This window comes from Notolepis coatsorum (genome assembly GCF_963971535.1).
Source record: "Notolepis coatsorum genome assembly, chromosome: 20".
In the NCBI taxonomy this organism is placed as follows: Eukaryota; Metazoa; Chordata; class Actinopteri; order Aulopiformes; family Paralepididae; genus Notolepis; species Notolepis coatsorum.
In genome coordinates, this window is record NC_140184.1 from 38,568,845 (window position 1) to 38,591,633 (window position 22,789).

The 22,789-nt window shown below is 43.0% G+C and overlaps 1 protein-coding gene across 1 annotated transcript in view; it reads right to left on the minus strand.

The window, feature by feature from the left end:
• Window positions 1-22,789, minus strand: part of luzp2 (leucine zipper protein 2) — a gene marked incomplete at both ends in the record, with an annotated part of 652,643 nt that overhangs the window by 323,384 nt on the left and 306,470 nt on the right. The window contains one exon of the mRNA XM_084337104.1: window positions 6,735-6,805. Within this exon, the coding sequence (XP_084193230.1) occupies window positions 6,735-6,805 (71 nt within the window). The remainder of the gene's footprint in view (window positions 1-6,734; window positions 6,806-22,789) is intronic.

Here is a 22,789-nt window from a genome sequence, read left to right on the forward strand (position 1 = left end):
CTGTATGACAACTAATAAAGAAACTTGAAACTTGAAACTTGATATTGCCCAATACCTTGATGGCCATGTTGTCCCTGCATTTAATATATTATGCTGGTCTAATTCACTATACGTTTTGTCCTAATCATTGTACAATTGCACATAAATGAGAATCTGTTAAATTTTTCACATGTGGGTAGTCCAAGGCGAGAAGGGTGAGATTCACTAACACATTTATAAATGCCAATGTCAGCATCGAATAGTATACATTTCTTTATAGACATATATTTATATTTGAATCCTGCAACAGCTGTTTGATTAAGGGGTTAACAAATGCAACTTGCATTTTTGTGATATTACTATGGACATAGTATTGCCATTAATTCATACCCAAGTAGTTAGGGGTTTAATTCTCACTCAAAGAAAATGCAGGCATTCATAGTACTGTGAGGAGCTTTGGTTAAAAGTAAGGCCGGGGCGTTAACGCCATTACCGGGCTAAGTTAACACAGATCGTTTATCGCGCAATAAAACAATTGCTGCCGTTAATCTATTTCTCAAAGTTGGGTCTGGGAGCCATACATTAGTGTGATGTATTGTCCTTAAATACTTGCCGTAGTTCCCAGCGTGACGTTGTGGTACCCGGAAGTGATTGCACAGGATGTACCTGAGCTGTAGTCGGAATAATGTGTCAAACTAAAGTAGTGGTCCGGTAATCATTGTTATACAGGTGAGGTTAAGAAGTCCTCAGGATATAACACAATTAGGCGATGAGGACGTCTGAATCTGCGCAATGCAAAAAAGAAGAAGTCCGTCGGAACCTTTGTTTACCATATTAACGTTAGCTTAGCAAGTTAGCATGTTAGCTCACGTTGCCCCGGCGGCACTTGGAAACATCTACAAGAAGAGGAAATCCACTTGACACACTAAATGAAGGATTGACTGGACTATCGTGAGTGTTTATAACAGAAATGGCTTGGGTTATTGGAAATATTGGACCGTTTGATGACAATGTGGAGCAATGTAACTGTTACACTGAGCTTGAGCTACACTGAATTAGTTGAGAAACCTGCTTCTGCAGCAGTCTGTGTGTGAGCAACCAGTCAGCAGCATTGTGAATTTAGAGATTCACTAAAAGACACATTGAGAGACAGACTTGTGTGTGGATTAAGAAATGAAGGTGCACAGAAGAAACTACTGACAGAGAGTGATTTGACACTGGAGAGAGCTGTCAATATCAGTGTAACAATGGAAATGACATCAATGGAAGCCCAGCAGTTACATGCAACAACAAGAGTGCACAAGGTCAGTGACGGGCAAAGCGGCCAGGGTCCGTGTTTTCGTTGTGGAAAAACAGGACATCTTGCACCAACATGTTGGTGTAAAGAAATGGATTGTCGTAATTGTGGAAAAAAGGCCACATGTAGAAATAAATCTGGTTTTAAAAGAAACACTGGAAATTACAAAAATAAGATACATGTTCATGCAGTTGAACAAGGAGATAGAACAGCTAGGGACTCCTCAGATGAAGAGGAGATGATAAATCTCCTCCTCTGGTCATTATTTGGGTAGAATACATATTTTGAATGCCTTCGGCAGACAAAATGTTGAGCCATTTTAATCTAGATTAATCTAGATTAACTCCAGGATTGCAGATAGATTAATATAGATTTTTTTTTTTATTATCTATGCCCACCTCTAGTTAAAAGTGTCCACTACATATTATGTTAAAGTATGTAATGTAATTCCATGTTACATCATGTATTGTAATGTGATGTTATGCTTGGTTACGTTATGTAATGCAATGTGATGTTATGTTACGTTATGTAATGTGATGCTATGTTATGTTATGTCATTTGATGTTATGTCATGTTATGCCATGTTATGCAATGCGGTGTTATGCCATGTTATGTTATGTCATGTGATGTTATGGCATGTGATGTTATATAATGTCATGTTATGTAATTTGATGTTATGCTGTCATATTATGGTACATGATGTGATGTTATATTTTGTATGGCTTTACGCTCTGCTCTATTGGAATGTTCCCCTATGTCACATATGATTTTGAAAAGCTTTCAGCAACCATGCACCACATCCATCCGGCCATGCCCACATCCACCCATGAATATAAGCGAGGGGCATGGCCGTACTCCTGCTCTTCCCTTCTTTCAACACACGGAAGTCCGTGATGTGCACCTTCTTCAGCTGTTGAACTTAGTTAGTTAGTTAGTTAGTCATTTATGTTGCTGTCTTTTTCTGTTTGCCTTTAAATAAAAAGTTAAGAGGACATCACCACGACCTCCTCTCTGAGCCACAGAGGTTCCCTGACTCCACTTTGTGGTAAGAGGGTAGGCGTCGGCGGCGCTCAGAGCTGGGTGCGGGCCAGAGCTGTTGAGCGCCCCTCTTCAGTGAGAGGTTCTCCGACTCCAGGTGTCCCCTCCGGGGTTGACTTACGGCGCAAGCCCCCGCCGTTGCTTGCTCCCGTCATTCGGTGAGCAGCTGTGACTGGTGGTCGGGTGGTTTTCACCAGCATTTTCCTTCTCCCAGCCTCCGGCGTTCGCTATGAGTGTGGTACTGCTCAGAAGCCGTCGGCTCCAGCGTCAACATCAGACAGACAACCGGCGAGTGAGGTGGTCGGCAGTAGGAGGAAGGGTACGCGCAAACCACTGGGTTCAAGTCCCCCGGTCTCTGCGGGAAATGCTGAGGCCCTGCATCTCTTACCAGCACATCACAGATGTTGCATGAAGTGACGCGGGTGTAATCATGGGGAGAGACGCTGCTGGACTTTTCTTCAGAATTTGTGACGGTAGACAGGTCACACGGCACACCGCACTCAGTAGTCGAACTGGGCCGTGTTCAGGTAAGGGCCGGCGATGGCACCTTGTACTAGTGTTTCACTGTGCTGGTACTGTCACTGCAGCAGCAGGTTTTTTCATCTCTCTCTCCCTCTGTTCTGCCCTCGAAATACTATACGTTAAAATGAGAAAGGTCCCTCTAAAGGAGTGACAAGTTTTTAACGTGCATGGGTTTGTTCACTGTGTATTTTGAGGTAGCTCGCTTATGAAATGAGTCATGAGGGCCCGTTGTTTTTTCTGTTGAATAACAGCTCAAATTGACAGGTGGCGTTCTTTTGTGTGTGAGAAAGTTTGGGATTCATTTAGAACACGCCTTTTAAAACAGGCATAAACTCTGAATTCGCAATTGACATTGCTATTTATGTTAGCTTGCATTGCCCCTCTCTTTTTCAATCAGTCTCTGTATTTTTTCATGTGTTAATGTGAAATGGCATGACTCGACAAGTCTTTCGCTGGTGACACGGAGAACGTGGGGCTTCGGGAAACACGCCTTTTGAACAAGGGCAATTTTCTGTGCTCACGGTTGCTGGCTGCTGTGTTTGTTTGTGATGTCTTTTCATTGTAAAACGCAACTCGCGGCTATTAAGCGCAGCTTCGTGCTTCCAAAAAAGAGGCGTCATACATTTGTTTTTTACGCGAGGCTCCGGATGTTTATTAACACTGTTATTTCTCCCCTCCTACCCCCCCAATTAATTTGTTGGACTAAGGGTCCCCCCCATTTGAGGCAACGTTTGTTTGTTGTAACAAAAAGTGTGATTGTTCACTGTATTTTGGGGTGAGGGTGCGAAATAAGCAATAGGCCCGCAGCTAAAGTACTGATGGGCGACGTGTTCCTTTGTATAAAGAGTGTTGTGCGTTGCATGTGGTGAAACACGTTTTTTTAATAAACGTAGCCTCTGAAATCCGCGACTGGTGTTGCTATTTGTTGGCTTGCAGAGCTTGTACATGTGGCATGTAAATCCCTCTCTTTATTCCACCAGTGTTTTTCACTTTAAGTGGTTGATTCAGAGCCGTACGTAGAACTGTCTCTTACACAGACTGGGTTAACGGCTGTACTTGGCGTACGAATGTGAAGCGGATACGCTTGTATGTGTTTTCATTTATGACACGCCGTATGGCTGGCGGACGCGTCTCTGTCTGCATTTGCTTGTTGTTTTGTATCAAATGTGGGGTAGTTAATGAGGGGTGGAGAATAATCCCCCCATGGGTATGATTATCCTTTACAAAAGTGACTTTGGACCGGGGGGTTGTGGTTCAAAAATCGAACGCCCCTCTCTCTTGCTGGAAGCAGGGCTCGTCCTGTCAGTCTTCTCGACGTGTGTATATCCTCGCTCGTCGCAGGACGGGGGATTCCCCGTTTAGCCCACACCGGTGGGTGGAACTGGGGGATCCCTGGCCATTGAATACGTCACAGGCTTCGCATTTTCTTATTGGCCGTGAGATGTATCCGTGAGTTATAGGACCTGCACTGCAGGCTACTGACATTGTAAATGAGAGGTAACGCGATGCAGTCGAGGCTGTGGTCCTTCTGCTCTGCTTTCTTTTAACGGTTGTGTATATTGGGCTGTTATGCCCATTTTCCACTCTGTTAAATAACCCTTTTTCGATTGTGTCACTCACGTTGAGGTCTCTCTGGGGTAAGGCCGACATCTTCCCATCTCACATAAAGAGCGGAATTGATGCGGTTTATTTCCAGGCTCGTTATGTAGAAACCCATGTCTGTGCCTTTCGGGACCAGCTCCCTGCTTGTCGTCCCAGACACCGGGTAGAGCCGTTGTGGGGCTTTTTTCTTGTTAGAAACTCGCCGTCACCGTTCTCAGGTTTTTCACGAGCATACACGCTGTTCATAAGTCAGCGTTTGGTCTTACGAGACCGGTATCAGCCCTGGCTCAGGGTGCTTTTCAATGGTTGAATCCACCTTCGGGACCGGCGCGCCCTGGTTTGTCCAACAACATAAAAACTGAGTTTTTTTATGCGGTCGGCCGGGAAGGAGGTTTTTATCTCTACCGAGCGCCAGTGCACTATAGGTTATACTCGAAGACTCGCATGCATCTCCGGGGGGAAATGCCGGGGTAGATCAAACATTGGCGGGGGGGTTTCACGCCCGTTAGAAAGAGAGAGAAAGAGGGTGGGCCACCGGGAGCTGTGCGTTCGCGTGCTGACTGTCTTGGTGGCGCCCCTTGTGATGTTTTGATCGACACGTGTACCTAACCCCCTCTCCTGGAGAGGGCCGGTGACGTGACAAGGGCGCGGTACTCGTCCTGGTGGCGCCGGACTGGATCAGTTTAACCCGTTGCTCGCCGGGTCGCAGATACACTCTGATTGCCCCGAAGGGTCCTGAGCTTTTCCGGTGGGAAGATGCCAGGGCGGGCCGAACGTCACAGGGGTTGATATCGTGAATGTTGTGTGTCATATAAATTCCACTACGAGTTGTATACTCCATTCTTTTCACTTCTCCCTCCCTGCTCGACCGGGGGATGGGAGGGGGCTGTCGAGGGTCTGCTCATTATCAGTCAGCTCCTCTATGCATCTCTGTGTAGTTCCGGTCTTCCAGGCCCAGGTCAGGCTTTGACCTCGTTACCTGTTGGCCTGGGTTAACCCTTTTTTGAGCCTGTAACACCTTGAACTGCATTGTATAGCCTGTGTATATGTGCAGTTGTGTTTTAGTATTTTTTTTTTATGGGTTTGGGAGCAACGTTTTTCTGTTGGGATGGTGTGCCGGTAGCGGAGTCAACTCTCTGGTAGAGCCCGGGTTTGACCCCGGCTCCCCGCGGGTATGCCCCTGCATGTTTATGACATCTGCCAATTGTGTCAAACTCTTTCTCTGTAATCCCGACCCCACGGGATTAATAAATTGGCAGGGTCAGGGTTCATGGTGAGGTCGGTTCACTGGCGGAGTCGACTCCGCGAGGTTCGTGGCCCCACGAGATTGTGACATCGTGCACGGCATACCAAACACCCTTCCCGCCGGGATACTGTTCTTGCAGTCAGCCCCTTTAGGCGTGCCCGTGTAGTTTGCAGTCCTCCGGGAGTGTTGTCTCCCCGGTACGTCAGCTGACACCACGAGATTGTGGGGGGAAGCCTCCTCTGAGAGCTTCGGAGCCTCCTCCTCAGCGAGTGTCAGAGCAGCTCCACCAGGGCTGGCGTTCTATCGCCATGCTCTAAGACAAACTCTAACCTTAACCAACTTCGAAAGAGTGCCTAAGCTTAACCGTCGAAAGAACTTGCCGTCACACGATTGGTGCACATGTCACATGACCAGAAACGTCAGTGGCCAATCAGATTAGCAAAACGCACAACTCCGTTGGTATTCGAATATAGGCGTCCTGTCCCCCTCCCACCCCTCACTAGGGAGGGTGGGAGGGCCAGGACCCTCCCCGGTATTCTGATGGTTGTAGGGGACCTCAGCAGGTACATTTGTCGGGCTATCCGCTCTGCTCCGCTCTTGTTCCAATAGAGCAGAGCGTAAAGCCATACGAAATATAACAAAGGTTATCCTAAAACCCTAGTTATATGAGTATGGCGAGCGCTCTGCTCTGACTCACTGAGGACCCCCATTGGTCTTCCGTTTTTTGCGTTGAAATGCTGGGGAAAGAGCAGGAGTACGGCCATGCCCCTCACTTATATTCATGAGCAGATGTGGGCGTGGCCGGATGGATGTGGTGCATGGTTGCTGAAAGCTTTTCAAAATCATATTTGATATAGGGGAACATTCCAATAGAGCAGAGCGCTCGCCATATTCATATAACTAGGGTTATAGGATAACCTTCGTTTTGTAATGTTATGTTATGTTATGTTACTGTATGTTATGTTGTGTTGTGTTATGCCATGTTATGTTACGTTTGTACGTAATTTTGTCACTGTGGTCAGTTCCCACAGAGGTAGTTTGGTACTTTACCTCTGTTTGTGGCTGAGCGCCAGTATCCTCTGGACATCTTTCTTGGCCACCGAGTCATCTTTCTTTAGCACCTAGAAAAGAGGACAAAAAGGCTTTTTATTCCAGAAGGGAGTGAAATGGGTTTATAATTACATGACTATAGACTCATTTGAAAATGAGAAGCAATTTCGAAACACTAAACACTTCAAGCTAAAATGTTTCAGGCACGTAACAATATCTATTTAGAGTTTTTTTTCAAAGAATCAAAGAACCCAGACCACACTAATATCATACCATCTACCAAAATTAATTCTTTTCAGAGGTCAATGCTTAAATATAATCACATAAAGATGAAAGAAATGATTAAAACTGAAAACAGGTTTGAATTATAAATATACCAACTTTGAGGGGCAATATAATGTATTGTAAGTAAAAAATAAAATATATATATACTTTTCATAAACATACAACTTGAGCAAGGCACTGAACCCCAAAACTGCTAAAGGAGTGCTGCACTGGGGTGACCCTATGCTCTGACCTCTTTGATGTAATGCTTATGAGGTAGTATGTACAGTATGTGTATCTAGGATGGATATGGAAAAATATTAATTTCAATAGAAGTCTTGAATGGAATGCTTGTACTATAGTTCTGTCTTCCAACATGGCTGCCTGTAACATAGCAACCATTGTTTTGTACATGACAATGGAAGAGTTAATGGTTGATATGTGCAACACAACGGTTGTTTTTGAGAAATATATAAATAAAAACATAATCATTTGCGGTCTTATTACTGGATCTTATAAACAAGTCACAGTAAAAAAGTAATATCATGATTTTCCAGTGGGGAAAAGGGGGCGACAGTGGCTCAGGAGGTAGAGCAGCCGTTTGGTAGTCGGAAGGTTCCCGGTTCGATTCCTGCTCCCCATGGACAGCATGTCGAAGTGTCCTTGAGCAAGACACTTAACTCCCAACTGCTCCCAATGAGCAGGTTGGCCCCTTGCATGGTTGCCTCCATCATCGGTGTGTGAACGTGTGAGTGAAAAATAAATATATAAATTAATTAATATAAATGCACCATTTACAATTTACCAGTGTTTTAGCTAGTACTCTACCACTGTACAGAAGATGTGGTTGCCAATGGTTACAAGCAACCATACTGGAAGAAAGAGAACTACACAGACATTCTGTGCAAGGCATATTGCTGTGTGTAAATTACCAACAAAGTAATCTTCTTATCTCCTCACTACTAGAGGTAGAAAATCTGTCACAGTGGTGTCAGGAGAACTGCCTCTCCCTGAACGTCAGCAAAACAAAAGAGATGATTGTGGACTTCAGGAGGTCGGGGGTCAAGGACTACAGCCCCCTCAGCATCGACGGGGCACCGGTTGAGAGAGTGAACAGTTTCAAGTACCTCGGAGCCCACATATCCGAGGACTTGACATGGACCACACACATTGACAGTGTTGTGAAGAAGGCACGACAACGCCTCTACTTCCTCAGGCGCCTAAGGAAGTTCCAAGTCAGTCAGAAGATCCTTAGGAACTTCTACTCATGTACAATAGAGAGCATCCTGACTGGCAACATCACCTCCTGGTTTGGGAATAGCACTGCACAAGACCGTAGCAGAGTACAAAGAGTGACACGTTCAGCCGTTCGGGGAAGGCTAAGAGAATTATTAAGGACTCGAGCCACCTGAACAACTGCCTCTTTGAACTGCTGCGGTCAGGCAAGCGATACCGGAGTCTTAAGGCGAGCACAGAAAGACTCAGAAGAAGCTTCTATCCCCAGGCCATCAGGCTGCTAAACGAACAATAAACACTATGCAACAACCATCAAATGCACACAGCACACACACCCACACGCACACACTCACTTAAACAAACAACACACTGCAGCACCCACTCTCCACACTTTCGATCACACAAACACACTTTATATTTATTGATAAAGGATTTGCACTACAACTCGTACACCTACTGTAAATTGTACCTAAATTGCACCTCATCCCATTTCTGCCTTGCACTATATAGTATTGTATATTAGTACACTGCATAGTATTGTATATTATATGGTAACTCAGTTACGTCTATTCTGCATCGAACATTGTACATATGTCTATACTGAACACTGTGACCTCATTTTTTTACTTCTAATTTGCATACTATACTATGTTATTTTATTTCATACTTATCTTGTCTTGCACAGTCTCTGGAGCGTAACAGTAAGAAGCATTTTGTATAAAAGTATTCTGTACTTCTGTATGACAACTATTAAAGAAACTTGAACTAGCACACCACAAGAAGCTCAAAGTGCAAGGTTCAAATCAATCCAATTCCAACATTTCCCCCTTATGTTCATGTGATTCACATGGGAACTAATCAGCACACACTGAGTGTCAAGCACTGACATCTTTTAAGGGCATCCCCTGATACAAAACACAGCGTATGGTGTTCATTTCATAGAAAAATCTTCAGCTTCAAAATGTACTTAAAATAAATGGGCTGTTTTTAAAAGGCATTATGAACAGTGACATAGCCAGGGTTGGCAATACGGGCAGTCAATTTGATTTATTTATAGAGTTATAATAATAATAATAATAATAATAATAATAATAATAATAATAATAATAATAATAATAATAATAATAATAATAATAATAATAATAATAATACACTTTATTTGTATAGCACCTTTCATACAAGAATTGCAGCTCAAAGTGCTTCACAGCAGTACAAAAGACAGGCATAAAATGTGCACAATAAAATTGGCAGATCAATGCATAAAGTGCAGACATATAAAACTAGCATAAAATAGATAGCAGCAGGCAAATCACATCTGGATATAATATCCCAATTGGCCACGGTTTGATTCTATGGCAGTTTTAGACAGTGTCACAAACCGGCCGTATGGCCATGACAAAGAGGGAGACGCAGGCAACCAAAGTAATTGACAACCAAAGTCAATTAACAAAGTATTTATTTAATTAATAAAGACATAAAATGAATAACTAACAAACTAAATTAACAGTGGCGTATATCAGTCAGTGATATCAGTAGTGTAAGTGAGTGCATGCATTGTAAACGTGTATACTGTAGGTGTAATGTTGTATAATGCAAAGATAAATCAAAGGTATCAAACTATACTAACGGTGTCCCATGAGGAGAGTGCCCAGCAACTAAACTCTGCAAGTGTTTTGACAGGGAGCATGGGAACACCGTGTTTCCCATTGTGCTGATTAGCGCTCCAGGCACGCCCACATCCAGTACCTGTCAACACAACAACATACTAGGCGGACAATGGAGACAGAGTGGAAGGGGTCGTAACCCCCCCCCCATAAGACGGTGGTCCATAGGATCAATGTCACAAATACACCCACATAATCAACCAGTATTATTATAATTTATTTTCATATATAACATTTTTACATTCCAAACATTATCTGAGTTCTTCTGGCTAATACTTATACCACAAGTGACCACAAGTGAGGATTGTGAATGGAATAGGGGTCATGAGAAACTGTAAGCTTGTTCAGCGTTCACTTACAGTATCAAATACACATGTTTTACCCCCACCCCACAGCAGGATGCCTTTTGATATAAATATGGATGGGACATGTTCCTACACAGGTTCCAACTGGTGCCTGGACTCCTGCCCAAGAGCTAATCATGGAATACAAAGGGCTTTGATTGCACTCCAACAGATAAATTGCCCTTTTAGTAAACAGTTTACCTTGCTTTATAAAGCTCTTGGTAAATGTAGAATACATTAATGGTGAGATGGTATGAATGGTAAGAACGTGTGCTTTACTCAAATTTTCGTTGGGTGGATAAAGACTTCACTGCAGATCTCTTAAAATACCCTCCCCCAGTTATCTTGCCCATTACTCCCTGCACACTCTTATTTATACACATTTAGGAAGAAGGCTTACACCAATTCCTCTCTCTCTCTCTCTCTCTCTCTCTCTCTCTCTCTCTCTCTCTCTCTCTCTCTCTCTCTCTCTCTCTCTCTCTCTCTCTCTCTCTCCCTATCACTCCATCATGTGTCAGTACAGAGCCGTACAGCCCCTCCCTGGCAGTGCTGCTAGCAGCTCACCATTCGTCCCCTCCTTGTGCATTTTCTCCTTCAAATACCCCCTGTTCCTATATTTTGTCATTCATTTCTTCCAGGTTGAAATCCTGAAGGTACAGTAAGTGCCTTTCATATCCTCTTTATACAACTGACAAATCCATGTTTATACCTGTCCAAAGTCTAAGTATCACGATACAGATTCTAAAACGATACCACAGCAAACATTTTATATTTCGATTGAAACGTAATTTTTTTTTGTTGAAACGTAAATAATAAAAAATAATACAATTATTCTGTTACAGCTGCTGAGCTATAATATAGCTCAGCAGCTGTAACAGAATAATTGTATTATTTTTTATTATTTACGTTTCAACAAAAAAATATTAATTACAAAATAATACAATTATTCTGTTACAGCTGCTGAGCTATATATATGCCACAGTTGAGTGGATTATTTCAATACTGCCCTTTGTTTCCTCTTTGTGTTGGTTTGTATATATCGTTGGACTCTGTGCCTATTTTCTTCCCTGTTAAGGGATTACTATACCTATATATTGTTGGCCTCTGTGCCGGCTACCCCTATTAACACTTTCTTTGCCAGGCTTATGTACATCATTATACCATCCTCTGCCAGCTCTATTTGTCTATGGAGAAGTTCCCCTTCTTTGCAGGGCTATAACTTTTTAAATTGTATTGCTAAATTGACATTACTATGGCCCATTCGACGTCAATTATCTATCGTTCAGGATGTGGGAACGTTATACTTTTTCATTCACATATTCATACTAATACGGTCTAAATATATAATATAGCTCAGCAGCTGTAACAGAATAATTGTATTATTTTTTATTATTTACGTTTCAACAAAAAAAATTACGTTTCAATCAACTGGGGTATACTACAGCTAATGTCCATTTGTTATTATGTGTATTCTGTGTTATAGATCGTATAGCTTTACGCTCTGCTCTATTGGAACTATCCCTTTATCCATTCTAATAATGAAGAACTTTCTCCACATGCACACACCTATTTACCTCCGCCTGGCCACACCCACATCTGCTCCTATATAAGCGGGGTCGTGGCCACACAATCAGCTCCTTCCCTACTTTCACCACCGAAAGTGTCTGTATACACCACTTTAAAGTTTAGTGCCAAAGTAGTTTGTTGGAAAAGAAAAGGAGCTGCGTTGACATTGTATCTTTGTTTTCTCTCTCACTATCTCTCTCGAGAAAGTAAAGCGATAATGTCTTCACCACCGGAGAGTCTAGAAGATGATGATCATTCTGACCTCCACCGGCGCTTTCGCATTGGGGCGCGCGTCACTGAGCAATCCCCGCCGGCATTTCCTCCGGCTCTTCAGCTGGATACTATGCCTCGGGAGGCGGTCGGCTGTGTGAGAGCTGACGGCCTCCCTGGGCGGGTGATGTTTTTGCGACACGAGCCTCAGGTGTGCAGTTGTGAGGGGACAGCTGTGCAGCTTGCGTAAGGTCGGCTCTAGGCTAGAATCCCTTTGTTGCCCCTCATAGCGGTGTGGAGGGGGTTCTAGTTTGATGCCCCACGATAACACAGTGCTCATCCTCAGTGAAGTCATAGCTTTGTTTTCCTGGGGCCGTGATTCCGAGTCTGCGGTTCAATTTCCCGGGTCTCTGGGAAACGGATACCCTCTGCCACCGCGCTGGCCCCGTTTTTCAGGACGAAAACACCCGGCACGAGGATACAAGCTTGGTGTTTCATTATGAGAATATCTCCGAGCTCAAGTCGGCTGCAGCCTGCATACAACGGGGCTTACTGCCGATGCCGCTGTGTCTGGTAAACACCGTTCTGTGAGAGGGACGTGTGTGCCTTTTTTCCCTTTTTCTTTTGGATAATGTCATGTACAAAGGTCTGATGACCATATGGACTATAGCTGGAGCGGGCTGTACATGAAACCAGCCCGTTCAAAGGTTGCTTTAAGCACAAATCCCGGCAGGTAAGTAATGATATTTATTATAATATAAAGAAGGGAATTAATCCCACAACAAATAGACAAACAGGGAAAAAGGTAAGGGGAGAACAAACAGATAATCACAGTAAGGTAAGTAAAAGGGTTGGCATGCACAGTGGCAAAAATGGCCTAAAGGCCAACAATATGTATATGCCCCCTTAACACTTTGGTCGCCAAGGACGCCTTAACTCGTCATTCCCCGCCATGCTAATTCTGCCAATGACACCGTAACACGTCATTGAGATCAATATTTAAAAAATCTGTGATCGCAATCATATTTCTCCCCCGGAGACCTACTTGAGATCTACTGTTGATCCCCTCTCAACTCTCCAATGGTTCAAGAGCGCCATCAGGTGGCCGATCGGCGGATCGCCCAAACCGGAAACCGGAAACGGAAACTGGTGCTCATCCAAATTTGGTCCGATCACTCGCTATAGGTCCCGGGACTCGAGCGCGACACAATGGATAGCGATCCGTTACCAATAACTCGATAAACAACATGATTTGGACGTATATACTATTATACAACCTGGAGATGGATCGCATATTTCAACATCCCATAATAGGAATATTTTTGCTCCACGCTCATCGCCCAACGGCCCGAGGAGACTGGGGTAAGTTTCAGATTTTTTTTTTTCCGTGTTCGATACAAACTGCTCTAATGATCATATCACCCACACTAGATGAATCATCTAACGTTGGCCACGGAATTATAAACGACCCCCCCCCCCCCATCCGGTCAACATCAGATGATAAGTAGTAACTTCTAGAAGCACGTCCATTTGAAATTTTTCATCTCGCGCCAATCGCTATCAAACTGTATTTGATCATCAATATAATGCATTTAGGGCTATAAATCACGTTCTGCAGAATGCTGCAGAGAACGATAAAAACATATTTATACTTTAGACCGTATTTTAGTATGAATATGTGAATGAAAAAGTATAACGTTCCCACATCCTGAACGATAGATAATTGACGTCGAATGGGCCATAGTAATGTCAATTTAGCAATACAATTTAAAAAGTTATAGCCCTGCAAAGAAGGGGAACTTCTCCATAGACAAATAGAGCTGGCAGAGGATGGTATAATGATGTACATAAGCCTGGCAAAGAAAGTGTTAATAGGGGTAGCCGGCACAGAGGCCAACAATATATAGGTATAGTAATCCCTTAACAGGGAAGAAAATAGGCACAGAGGCCAACGATATATACAAACACACACAAAGTGGAAACAAAGGGCAGTATTGAAATAATCCACTCAACGGTGGCAAACAGAGTAAATATATATATATATATGTACAGGCACGCAGGAACTATAAAACGACAGGGGGTGCTGGGGGGTCGCCAGATGAAAAAGGCCAGTGTTTCTATTTGCACCAGTGCAATAGTTAGATAACCTAGGTGGGGAACAACCAGGAGATCACTGCAACTCACACAAGTTGGAGAACTATCTCTCTCTCTCTCTCTTGCTCTCACACACACACAAAGGGAGCCGCATGTGATTGGTGGAGGCGGGATCCTTACGAAAAACTGCTAATCATTGACACATGCTAGCCTGTAATAATCCCCCCCAGAAAAATTTACTTTGCATTTGATATATTGCAAATATATGCCATCACACACACTGGCATTTAAAGGGTTAGAATTATAAAATGAATATGTGGTGTTATGATCAGGGCTGAAGTTGAATAAAATATTGTATTTATCAATTACAAAAAACTGAAAATCCATAAAAATCTGTGTTGTGCTAATCATACATATGCTAGCCTGTTTTTTAACAATAAGTTGTGATGCCATCACAAACACTGGCATTTTAAAGGGTACAAATAAAAAAAAATGCCTGCACCAGAATGCAGGAAATTAAGTCTTTGTAACAAAAAAAATCCTGGTGGGGGACCCCCAGACCCCTGCTTAAAAAGTGGCCTGACTGGGGCTATATTCCCTGGCCTGAATGATTTCCCAGTCCGGCCCTGGTTAAAAGCCTCCAATGCTTATTAGTGTGTGTACGTTTGAACGTTTGCAGTTTCAACCATACATTTCCATTTAAAATTTTTTTTTTACCTCCTATAATAGTGGGGGTCGTCTCTGACACCGTTTTTTTGGGTCACGGCTGAAAGTTTGGGAACCCCTGGTCTAGCCTGTACCCCCAGACATGTTGCTGGCCCGTCAAAACAGTATCCTATCAGCCTCTCCATGGGCAGGTCGAGGCGTAAAAGTATTTTATACACAAAAACAGCGTCTCGGCTGTTGTGTCTGGGCCGGGCATTGTAAAACCCCAAAAGAAGTTCTGAGCTTCCAAGTTGTCACACGCGAACTGTATATTACACGAGAATTGTTCTTTTCCAGTGAGTGACATCTGTGGTTCCGTCAGCGCTCAAGCCAAATATTGGGCTTTTGGATGCTTTGCCTCTAATTTGTCGCTGAATATCATGGGCAAGCAGCTGTAAGATTTCGTTTTGGATGTTGTTGGACATCCAGTTGTCTCTCTTTGGAGCCAATTCTTCAACTCAGGATCAGACTCGGTGCGCACTCTTTCCTTCATGAGCTGCCATAACACCCCATCCCTATTTGCATCACCCCTCAGTGGAAGCCCCTGGCGCCCGAGGGGGGGTATAGGGGAACAGACTCAGTTAACTCTTCAATACCTGATGCTGAGGCTGAACCTGTCGTCTCTGTCTCTCTCTGACGTTTATCAGATTTAGTGGGACTGTCACTGGGACCGGCGGGACGTTTCGAAAATAAATCTGATATTTTTCTTTTCTGCGAGTGAGACATTCTGTGCTAGCAAAGTCTGACTACTAGCTCAAATCGACTGACTGCGCAAGCACTGTATCACAGTAGCTCAGTGGTTCGTGGCGCGTGGGAAGGCGGGAGACAGGAGGTGAATACAATTAGTTGTTTCACCTGTCATTCAATCAGTCTGTGACAGTCTGTCATCACTCGAAAATCTACTCGGTTTTACACGTATGATTGTGTACATACAGTAGTGTAATGAATGAATGAAAACTTTATTTAACAGATTGGAGAATGGCTACAATACAGTTCGGCTCAATACACACAATATTAAAATGGTGACGTGCTTTGAGCAGGATAAACTTATAATATACAGTGTTACAGTATACAGTTACAGTATATACAAATATATAAATACTGTCATAAAAAAAAAAAAAAAAAAATTATATATATATATATATATATATATATATATATATTTTTGCAATAATTGAGAGGGGGTGCTGCAGCCCCCGCCACCCCCCCCTTCCTGCGTCCCTGTATATGTAGATATCCACTTAACACTTTCAGTGCCAGCAGGGGGCGCACGATTTAGTGCTTGAATGCCCACCATCCACTGCAATGTTAGCGTTAATAACGCCTAATCTATGTTTTTAATTATGGCTATGTGTCTAATCTGCTCGTCGCTTATCAATGATTCGTTTTCCAGTCAACATTGTCGAAGCGGATTGTATTTTTATCGGTTCATTTTCGTTTTATAGCATTTTGAAAGCCCTCGTTTCAAGGAAAATAAAAAGATTCCATGATAAATATGTTTACTGGAATATCTAGAATACACAAAACTTTGTAATTTCTCTGCTTATTTATGAATCGTTTTCAAATAAACGCTAGATTATCGATAGTATATGTGTACGTATGCACGCTGGGGCCGCAAGCTCGAAATCGATTATCTGAGTTCCTCATCAGCGATCACGCACACAGCCACACACACACACACACATAGGGAGAAAAGCTATATCTCAGTGAAAACAGGTCTGATTATCCTAAGACTGGTCAAATAGATTCCTTACCTGAGATCAGATGTTATCCAAAAAGATTATTCCAATCCTGATCGCCATTCCAAATATCCATTGCTTTTATTGATCCAACGCTACATACTGTACATATGTATTCCACGCTGTTCTGAGGGTCCACAATGAATCCGATCGGCTGGGTTACATGCCTGAGAAGTAAAATGTGGATTCCGAATTTTTCTTTTATCATCCATTTTCATTGAGTCCATTCCAAAAGGGTGCATTACCATCTGGGAGACGATAGGGGGCGGTTTTTCACATCTGAGCTCATACAGGGGCTGCTTACCAACGGGAGACTCGGTTGATGAAATATTAATTCAGATCGCTAATAAAAAAATAAAATGCTAATAAACGTTGTGGGCATTCAGGCATTGATTGGGCTGATAAAACGTGAAATGACATGATGGACACTAAAAGTGTTAATAGTGGTGAATGGCACAGAGGCCAACAATATATATAAACCCACACAAAGAGGAAAACAAGGGCTACCTCCAACGCTCTGGCGCTGGCAATTGACACAGAGAGGGCCAGGATGTGTGTGTGCTGTCAGGTTTTTATCCACCCGCCCCCGAGGCGATTGCCGTCAGCTGCCACTCATCAGGCAATCAGCACTCTTCAGTGTAGGGACGGGCGGCACCTGACAAAGAAAGAAAGGGACAGCATTAGCTACCATGGCACACACATCACATACAAAACATAACACATATTATATATACTAACCTGATGTTCACATGGTGTCATACATACAGTAATAATGATAATGACCAACCCCGTACAGTACCCATGTACGTCACAGATAAAAAGAGGAAACTATGGTTTCAATAATGGTTCTGTCTTTAATGAGACACTTGTGGTCTCTCCTGTTGGCGCACAATAGAAGGAATGTCAACTTCAATGTTTGTGCATGCAATCTGCATCAGATGAAATAACATTTCATTTTGTGTGCATCCGTGCACGTACTTCTGCTCAGAAAAGTGCTGGGACGGCGTGGTACCGCGTGGCATGACCACTGCACCCCTGATTATAGTGACCCACAATAGATGGAAATTATGTTAGCGAACTTACCTGATGTATATGCACCTGTGTTGTTTTCCTTTCATGGCGGGTGCTCCATCGGTAACAACAGCGGACATGCGGGTGCTCCATCGGTAACAACAGCGGACAGTTTATCAAACCCCCCATATTGCTGCACGGCACTTTCAACAGTGTTGAATATGTCCACACTAGGGCTGACCCCTATTAGTCGAATAGTCGACTAATCGATCGAAAGGAGCCATAGTCGACTGCCAACCTCTTAGTCGAATGCAAAAAAAAAAAAAAGTATATATATATATTTTTTTTTTAATATTGGTCTGGGGCCGCATGGAGTGTCAGTGAGGGCCGCAAGTGGCCCGCGGGCCGCCAGTTGCCCCTCCCTGGTCTACACTATACTATAGTTTAAGGCTACTTTCACTGTTTTACTGCATTGCAGTACTGTTATATAGTAGTTTTTTTATCAATAAAAAATATATATACATATATATTGTTGGTGTTCCTTACATTTTGGTGGGTGCTCCTAAATTGTAGCTGGTGCTCCCAACTTTTTGAAGTTGGGAGCACCAGTGCTATCAAGTAAAATTTTTAATTTCGAGCCCTGATATATATGTAAATCAATATCTTCCTGTTGAATAAAATAGGTTCAGGAATCAGGATTGTTAGCCTAATTCATGTCAAAAAGACATATAGCAAATGCACACACACAAGAGATAAAGAGATAGAGAGATAGAGCGAGATCGAGAGCGAGATAGGAGGAGAGAGAGATAGAGATAGATAGAGAGAGAGAGATAGATAGAGAGAGAGAGAGAGAGAGAGAGAGAGAGAGAGAGAGAGAGAGAGAGAGAGAACGAGAGAGAGAGAGAGAGAGAGAGAGAGAGAGAGAGAGAGAGAGAGAGAGAGGGATAGAGAGATATAGAGAGAGAGAGAGAAAGAGATAGAGAGAGAGAGAGCGAGAGAGAGAGAGAGAGAGAGAGAGAGAGAGAGAGAGAGAGAGAGAGAGAGAGAGAGAGAGAGAGAGAGAGAGAGAGAGAGAGAGAGAGAGAGAGAGAGAGAGAGAGAGAGAGAGATAGACTTGACCGCTCCCAGAGACTCCACTGAGCAGCTCCAGGATTAGTTGTAACTGTTTTGGGACCAGCTTGGTTGACATGAACAGATAACGTTAGTCATCGAACTGTCACATGTGCTCACAGAATGGTTAGGAAAAGTTAGACGTTCATAGTACTTACTTACTGGTCACAGGAGTCTTCAATAACATTTGAATAGTAATCCATTGTGTTAATACATTTCTTGAAACAACATATTTGTTGGCAGACGACTCCTTATCAACACTGCTAAGCTAAGCGTGCATAGTGTGACCTGGGTAATGTTAAGTAACTTGTGTTCTGCTGGGAAAGACCATTCATCACTGCTTACAACTTGGTTTATTCCACATTTCCATTCAGAAACATTGTATTATGAATTAAGACATTTTCTGTGACTATTTTCCCTATGCTCAGTCGACACTGTTGACTACGCAAAACGTTCTCTCTCTCACACACACACACACACTGCTCTGGTCAGGCATCCACTCAACTAATATAACATACTTATCAGGCTATTATTCTAAAAGTATTGATACAGGTGGGTATCACAATACGTTTCTAGTATCGGTGTATCGTGCAACCCTACTAGGTTGTATCCTAAAGGTAAGTACAGCACAACCCCCACACACATATACACACTTCACCCGTAAGTCCTAGCGTGGCCCACATTCCCGAAATACAGCTTGATTGCCTCAGGAAGAGGTCAGGGAAGAATTTCCCGCCAGTCATTCCCTATCCTGTTTTTTTCCGCTTCCTTCTGGAATGGGGTCTCTGTCCCATCCCATCCATATTCCCTTTTAGGACAAGCGCTTGGCTCCCTCACTGAGGCCACTCTACGGGGTTTGACGCTATCATGGGCCAAAGTGATATTTTCCAAGGGCCACTCCACAGGGAGGCTCAATTGTGCCAAAGGAATCTCGTCCCCCTTCTGACAGACAGCTCTGTGTGGCTGTCTAATCAAGTTATGTGACCTTGACACACGTATTTTTGTTCCTCCCAAATATCTGATTGTAATCAATGAGAAAATTGCTCCCATGCTCTCCTCTTAGTTTACCTTTAATTATCTACAGCACAACACCAGAGGTAATCTCACAAGTTCACAGTGAGTGATGGTACTACTAAAGCTATATTTCAAAATGAGCTCCAATCTGTTGTCAACGTTCACTATGAGCTTCTCCAGGAATTACTGCCAATAATCAAAGCTCCATCAGGCAGAATGTAATTATGAGGCTGGCTGACCTGTACATAGGGGACATCTCATTACAAATACCAACACCTGTGACAGCAAGTTAAATGCTTCTCTCTGTAAAATGTATCCCTTTTAAGTTAAGTGTCTGTAGATTGTTATTGGAATGATATTTTAACCCCTAAGGAACGGATACAATTTACATTTACTGGACTTTTACAACACATTCTCCTTGTGACTGAACAATTACTCCTCTATAAATGCAGCATGCTTGTGTAATAAAAGTGTCATAAAATGTTCATAGCACATTGAATTATGTGTTGCTTTGGGAGGTGGATGTACTGTATTGTGACCCTGTATTGCTAATTGGCAATACAAATAACTTCAGGAATGTTAACGAAAACTGACAAAGAACAATACTGTACTGCTGGTGGAATTGAAACTAAAGTGATTTTAAACGTTCTGGAATGTAACCCTTATCATTGTGGCAAGCAAGCCAGGTTAATAATGATTCTGTTATTATCTTGCTACCCCAAAGGACCGTACAGTAGCCTGGTTGGGGTATTGTGTTGTGTGCCATTGTTCTTGTTTGGTTGTTGGATGGTTACAATTGTGAGTGTTTTTTTGTTTGGGGATGCAGCACTTTTGATGAGACACTAGCTAACAGTGTCACAGGCTATATGGTGATAGGTCTGTGTGCAAATTGGAGATGGTTTCTTCTGAATTTCCCCAAGGGAATTAATAAAGTATCTATCTATCTATCCTGTAGGTGGATTTCATTGAAGGCCCAGGTCTAAAAGGCATGGCCTGCTACTGGCTATAAAACATGAAGGCTGTGTTGAGAAGTCATGCAGCTCTCAGGTTGCTGACAGGTTCTAAAGAAGCCCTTTGATGAAAGAGAAATGTAACGCACATTATTTTTTGTTTTTGTTCAAACCGGTTCAGAACTTTTAATTTATGGGTTGGAGCATTGAATGGAAATGGGATGGGGGGGAGTGGGTAACACTCAGAATGAACCAATTTCCAGGCGGTTAGGTGGCCGAGCGGAGATTGCGTTCGTCACCAACCCTGGAGCTGTGAGCTGGATTCGCCTGTTCGAATCCAGCTCACAGCTCCGGGGTTGTCACCAGCTTGGCTGGCCGTCTGCACTAATACAATTGGCTGTATTAGAGGGTGGGAGAAGCTGGCGGGGTGGGTCCGGGTCGTTGTAAACAGCGACTCCTACAGTTCGGTCGGGGCGCCTGCTAAGCGCGGATAGGACTTGAGGGGGATAGTGTGGTCCTCCCACACGCTACGCCCTCTCAATGAGAATCCGCGCTGCCAGGTGAAAAGAAGCGGTGATTGGCTGGACGTGTATCGGAGGAAGCACGTGGTAGCCTCCACTCTCCCAGATGATCTGACTGTGGGGGGTAAGTGCGCAGCGACCAGGAAGGGACTGGGAATTGGCATACGACTAACATTGGGATGGGAGAAAATCGGAGGAAAAATGGAGGGGGAAAAAGATCAAAAAAAAAAAAAAAAAAAATGAACCAATTTCCGTTTTGGTTCCTATCTACGCATGGTGGGTGACAGGCTAATTTACCAACACTCTCTCTCAACTTGTACACACATAGGGCTAGATCCACAAATAATGGATTGCACAGTGCTAATTGCACCATTACTTACAATTCATTATGAATTGAAAATGGGGGACCCTGATGTAAACACGACAAAAGTCTTTCTCTGGTCTGCATCCCCTTAACAATTGTTTGTATTGAGCCGTACTGTATTGTACCCATTCTGTAATCTGTTAATAAAATGTTCATTCACAATTCATAATGAATTGTAAGTAAGGGTGCCATTAGTGATTTCAAGCTTTTTTATTGCACAATTCAATATTATCTCATTGATGCACTATCCAAATGGATCCATTTCAAGCACCAATTCCTTTTCCTAAAAATCATAAAAACCATAATAAGCCATAGCTTCCAAAACATTTGATCAATCTCTACAGGTGATAATTTTCAAGCTCTAGTCCTGTACTTTCATATCTTATGAATGTGTTATGACTATGGGTGTAACGGTACACAGAAGCCACAGTTCGGTACGCACTTCGGTATTTGGGTCACGGTTCAGTACGATTTCGGTACAACAGAATCTTTTTTGAATAATTTTATTTATTAATTCTTTTAAAAAAAAATATTTTATTTATAATAATTTATTATATTTATATATTTTCTTTAATCTACTTTTTCTCCCATTTTAATTTTTTTTCTCCCATCCCAATTTCGTATTGTCCAATTCTACCCTCCCATGTCGCGAACGCTACAGGTTGGCTGCAATGTGGACCAAGCCTTGCATAACGTGTCCCCTCCGGTACGCGAGGAGGCAGCTGTCGCATCTTTTCACCTGGACAGCGCGATCTCTCAGCGGCGAGGGTCTGCGTGGGAGGGACACGCCGCCCCCGTTGCTTCTTGAATCTGCTGCGCAGGCGCACCAACCGACCTGTAGGAGTCGCTGTCCACAACGTCCGATCCCCACCCACCAGCTTCCAACCCCCTAATACTGCCAATTGTATTAGTATGAACGACCAGCCAAGCTGGTAGCAATGCCGAGAGCTGGGCCCGAACCCAGCATCTCCTGCATTAGTGGTGAGCGCCTTGCCCACTGCGCCACTTAGCTGCCCTTATTATCAGTTTATTTGATTTACAAACAAACATCCACGTACAACATTACAATTGGCGGTCAAAATTATAAGAGACAGTACAATACAATTCGACGGATAAGAACTCAAATATATAGCTGATAGTAGAAAATAATATCAAAATCAAATGAAAAGTTGCCCTAAAATTAATTAACTAAAGGGAAAAAGAAAAGAAAAAGATATAAAAGAATATGTTATAATAATTATTATTAAATAGAATAATTGTCTA